The sequence below is a fragment of the Pan troglodytes genome, chromosome 19, assembly GCF_028858775.2.
Source record: "Pan troglodytes isolate AG18354 chromosome 19, NHGRI_mPanTro3-v2.0_pri, whole genome shotgun sequence".
In the NCBI taxonomy this organism is placed as follows: Eukaryota; Metazoa; Chordata; class Mammalia; order Primates; family Hominidae; genus Pan; species Pan troglodytes.
The window spans coordinates 93,587,706-93,593,124 of NC_072417.2; the positions used below are offsets into that span (position 1 = coordinate 93,587,706).

Below are 5,419 nucleotides of genomic sequence, written 5' to 3' on the forward strand. Positions count from 1 at the left end.
GGTGAGGGCTGGTTCCGGGGACAGTCTCGTGGCTCCCTGTCCTTGATGGCAGCTGGTCCCAGATTTCAGGGGCTCTTTCCTTGGTCCACACGAAGTTTCTTCACTCCTCCAGGCCTGTTGTCCACACGCTGTCTCTATCATCCTTCTTGCTCTTATTCCTGGTACATGACACTGAGAAAGTACACCCCAAATACTGGGTTTTATCAACACTGCACATGTGAACATGAATTGAAATGAATCTTAAGTTTGCACAGCTCAGCGTGGGCCATTTAGTGGATGTCAGATGAGCGCAGGCTAGAAACAGGGCTCTCCTCTAGCTGAGGCTCCCCGGTGGTGATGGCGCGGCCTCCTTACTCCCGTGTTGGCCCACAGGCGTACTCCGCGAGGGACAGTGCTCAGAGGGAGATTTCCCAGAGCCTGGTGGAGAAGGACTCCCTCCGCAGGCAGGTGTTCGAGCTGACGGACCAGGTCTGCGAGCTGCGCACACAGCTTCGCCAGCTGCAGGCAGAGCCTCCGGGTGTGGTGAGTGTTCCCGGCTGACCCGAGCTGGAGGCCAGGCAGGGGCTGCGGTGACAGTGGGACAGAGCTGGGCTCCAGGGTGGCCCATGGAGGCACTGGGAGGACAGGCAGGGTCCCAGGCTGGGCCACACGCGGCACCTGCAGAGACGGCCCAGTGTCACTGTGATGAGCGACACACTGGCTCTCACGCGTGGATGGTGCCGTGAAACCTCGAAGGTGCCCAGTAGACAAGTAGAGTCTGCTTCCATATCATCGAATGGGGAGCTTAGCGGAAGGTTCTGGAACCTGTGGAGTGTGGTGATGGATGTGGCAGGTGGCGTTTGAAGCTGTCCACAGGCAGCCATTTGCAGTGTAGATGCTGTGTTCCTGAAATGCTTAAAAGCCCAGAGTCCAAGAGTGGAAAGACAGACCTACATGTAACGGAGGGAGCGTGTTCCCAGAAAGCCAGAATTCTTAGAAAGCCTCTCATTCTGGGCTGGCAGGCAGCTCCAGCTCCAGGCCCCCGGGGAGGCAAAGGAGCTCCTCCCTCCGCATGCGGAACCCACCCGGCCCTTCCTTCCTCACCCCCTGCATGGCAAGCGTCCCACACCGACGGTGGAAACACATGTGTGCACGCAGAGAAAAACCCTCCCGGGGCAGGCACCAACACGCAGGCTGTGCTCATTCTGAGTGTGAGATGACGGGTGGATTTTATTTTCTTCTCTAACTGGTTCTACTTCCCTTCCTCCAATTTTCTGTGTGTGTATGTATGTGTGTGTATTATACATTATTCGTAGAACTAGTAAATCACACATATTCTAAAAGAAATGAAATGCTGTGTGTCCAGCTGGTTTCTTTCAGTCTCTTTGATTGGCAGCGCCTGTGATCCTGTGATGGGCTCGGAGGACAGGGACACAATTGTTTTCCCTGGAAGCTGACGAGAGGAAACTGCCGGGGAGGGTGAAATGGGTGGTGCTGACCTGGTAGAAACTCCACGGGCCTCAAAGCGGAACCTTTCCTGAATTAACCAGCCTGTCTGGCCTGTTTTTGGCAGCTCAAGCAGGAAGCCAGGACCAGGGAGCCCTGTCCACGGGAGAAGCAGCGGCTGATGCGGATGCATGCCATCTGCCCCAGAGACGACAGCGACTGCAGCCTCGTCAGCTCCACAGAGGTACGGCCGCTCCTCCCGCCTCCCTCACTGCCTTGACCCTCTGGGCCAGCCCAGGGGCCTCTCTGTCAGGATGAAAGTGGGCCTCCTTCCACCCTGTCCCCACAGGGAAGAGGTTGGTATGATTATGAGAGTTTTATTTTATTTTATTTTTTGAGACAGAGTCTCCTCTGTCACCCAGGCTGGAGTGCAGTGATGTGATTTCGGCTCACTGCAACCTCCACCTCCCAGGTTCAAGCGATTCTCTTGCCTCAGCCACCCAAGTAGCTGCATTACAGACACCTGCCATCATGCCCAGCTAATTTTTGTATTTTTACTAGAGACAGGGTTTCAACATGTTGGCCAGGCTGGTCTTGAACTCCTGACCTCAAATGATCTGCCAGCCTCAGCCTCCCAAAATGCTGGGATTACAGGCATGAGCCACCGCACCTGGCCCTATTGCGAGAGTTTTAAACATCAGAGGTTGATTCTGTCACAGTCCTGGAGCCCAGACGTCCAAAGTCAAAGTGCTGACAGGGTACCCGTCTGAAAATCCTATTCCCAAAGAAGGTCACATTCACAGCTTGCAGGGTGGACATGAGTTTCCAGGGGACCCGATTCAACCTGGCACAGACAGTCCCCAGACATGAGTTTCCAGGGGACCCGATTCAACCTGGCACAGACAGTCCCCAGACATGAGTTTCCAGGGGACCCGATTCAACCTGGCACAGACAGTCCCCAGACATGAGTTTCCAGGGGACCCGATTCAACCTGGCACAGACAGTCCCCAGACATGAGTTTCCAGGGGACCCGATTCAACCTGGTACAGACGGTCCCCGGACATGAGTTTCCAGGGGACCCGATTCAACCTGGCACAGATGGTCCCTGGGATGCCGGCCTCACTGTGGTTTCTGGAGCCTCAGGTCCCTGGCATCTGCCCTCACCCTTTGGCAAAATAAAGAGGTGGTCCCACCATAATGGGCATGTGGCACGAGGATGCTGGGGGTCAAAGCCCCAGTGACGCAGGATGCCGGGAGCCGGGAGGGAGGGTGAGAGGCGGGCGAGGCTGACATCCCTTTGCCATGCCTTGGGGTGGACCTGGTGTTTCCTTCCTGGACCATCCCATCAGTGGCCCAAGAGCAGCAGGCCCAGGCTCACCTGCCCCCTGGCCACTCAGAGAGCTGGGGGAGGCCGGGATCTTCCCCAGAACACTGAGTGCACACACAGGGAAGATTTCACAGTCAGTGCTGGGCCTCTGGCCCAGGACAGTCCAAACCTTCAACTGAATCGACTCTCGCATCTGCCTTAACGCCCTCTGTGCCCCCCATTCCCCACAGGACAGAGTCCAGCCGTGTTTCCCTTCCCCAGGGGTGGATTGGGTCAGGGAGGGAAGGGACCTCAGGTGCTCAGAACTGGGTCCCAGCAGCTCTGCTCGCCAGAACACACCATCCTCATTCACCAGCCTCGTGGGCAACTGACCGATCAGCTGCCCTCCAGCCACTCTCCTCCTGCCCCAGCTTTCTAATCTGGCTGCTCTAGGGGGACTGCCTCCTACTTCCTGGGGTCTCTGCGTGCCACTGCTCTGTTGCTCTCTCTGTCTGGAATGTGCCCCCTGCCCCCAACACACACACACTCCACCTCACTCCTCTGTCCGTGCCACTTCCTCCAGAGAGTCCGCCCTGGCCTCCCTGCCCTGCCCATGTTGCCCACAACCCTGGAATGCCTCACTCCACCTCACTGGTCCACGGGCGCCCGTTGGTTCCCCCACCCCAAGGACAGTGCCTGTCCTCAGATGTACATCTGACACTGTCAAAGGACCTGGCACATAGTAGCTACTCCAGGAATACTTATTAGTGAAAGAAGGGGCGGGATTCAGACCTACCCCACACATCTGGTGGCCTCAGCGCCTCGCACGTCACATTTGTCAGTGTGCACTCTGAGTGCGGCCTCCCCTCCCTAGTCACTAACTCAACCTCTCTGGGCCTCAGTTGCTTTGTGCATTAGTTCGTTCTCATGCTGGTGATACATACATACCTGAGACTGGGTAATTTACAAAGAAAGAAGTTTAATTGACTCACAGTTCACAGTTCAGCATGGCTGGGGAGGCCTCAGGAAACTTACAATCACAGCAGAAGGCACCTCTTCGCAGAGCGGCAGGAGAGAGAATGAGTGCTCAGCAAAGGGGGAAGCTCTTTATAAAACCATCAGATCTTGTGAGAACTCAGTCACTCTCACGAGAACAGCATGGGGGAAACGGACCCCATGATTCAGTTATCTCCACCTGGTCCCACCTTTGACATGTGGGGATTATTACAATTCAAGGCGAGATTTGGGTGGGAACACACGGCCAAACTGTATCACTTTACATGGAGAAATGGGACAGCAATGCCACCTTACAGATTTATCGTGAGAACTAAGCCAAGCAGCTAATAGAGCTTGACATACAGCATGTGTCAGTGCTGTGTGCTAATTGCATGTGACCCCAGTGTCTGGCATACAGCAGGTGCTCAGTGCATGTGACCCCATGTGTGTCCTTCTTTCCCCTCCTGCCTCCTCTCCAGTCAGTTCTCACTGTGGCTCTCTCTACACCGTGGGGGAGCAAGGGAGGAGTCCCAGGGTGTCCTCGTGCGTGCCCCACTGACCTCTGCCCTCCCTCCTCCAGTCTCAGCTCTTGTCGGACCTGAGCGCCACGTCCAGCCGCGAGCTGGTGGACAGCTTCCGCTCCAGCAGCCCCGCGCCCCCCAGCCAGCAGTCCCTGTACAAGCGGGTGGCCGAGGACTTCCGGGAAGAACCCTGGTCTTTCAGGTAGAGCACTGGGGTCCTTCCTGGCAACTCACCAGAGACACCAACCTAGACCTCAGGGCATCTGGATATTGCAGGCAGCAGCTCCTGCCCTCGATGCCCCAGAGCTGGCAGGTGCTGGGGGCCAGTGCTTGGGGCGTGGGGACTCAGAGGGAGCAGGTGATGCAGCTTGAGCCTGCTGCTGCTTGTGCTTTGCAGCAGCTGCCTGGAGATCCCGGAGGGAGACCCGGGAGCCCCGCCGGGAGCTAAGGCAGGCGACCCACACCTGGATTATGAGCTCCTAGACACGGCAGGTGAGCGCGCCCAACCCTGAACCTCCACAGCAGTCCACCTCCCCTGGGCAGAGCAGGGAGCTGATGAGAAAGCCGGGGCCTCTCTCCAGGGAAAGGGCAGATAGAAGCAGAGCTCAACTTCTGCCCTGGGCCTTGACCTTGGCCTCGACCTTGCACTTTGGGAAAGTCCCGCCTGCCAGCCAGCATAAACCAAAGGCCGGCTGCGCTCTGTCTGCTGGCGTCCTTGTGTTTTTCCCTAGAGCCAGGGGAGTTGTGTCTGATCCACGCCCTGCTCAGCACCCAGCCCCCGCTCTGATCTGTAACACTTGGGCTTCCCAGTGGTTTCAGAAGGCAGCAGGCAGGGTCGCTTAGTGGTGCCAGGCTGAGGCGAGGCACAGCGTGACATCTACCTGCGGGGAGCATCTCTCAGGCGCTGGCCCTGAGGCCTCGCGCTTCTCCTGTGGCTCATTTCTGTTTGTGATTGGACCGGCCGTCTCTCCTTCCCAAGTCCATGGGCCCGTCATGGGTGGGTGCCTTAATCCTTTCCACCTCGGCGCGACCGGCTCCCAGCCTTGGGCCTTGCACACAGTAGGTGCTTTGCTCCCCATTTGGAATTCACCCCGTGGCCACCAGGGGGCGCAAGTGCCCTGCGCTGCCCCTGTGCCTTCTGTGGGTCGCAGAATCAGAAACCTTCATCTTT

General features: G+C 57.4%; 1 protein-coding gene across 8 annotated transcripts in view; it reads left to right on the top strand.

The window, feature by feature from the left end:
• CARD14 (caspase recruitment domain family member 14) overlaps positions 1-5,419 on the top strand; it is a 35,470-nt gene that overhangs the window by 17,172 nt on the left and 12,879 nt on the right. For all 8 annotated transcript variants that reach the window (XR_002940301.3, XM_024350734.3, XM_063799422.1 and 5 more), the window contains 4 exons: positions 373-522; positions 1,553-1,669; positions 4,308-4,450; positions 4,646-4,740. Coding sequence is in view for 7 of the 8 variants with exons in the window: in XM_024350734.3 (XP_024206502.2) it covers positions 373-522; positions 1,553-1,669; positions 4,308-4,450; positions 4,646-4,740 (505 nt within the window). In the remaining variant the exon portion in view is untranslated. The remainder of the gene's footprint in view (positions 1-372; positions 523-1,552; positions 1,670-4,307; positions 4,451-4,645; positions 4,741-5,419) is intronic.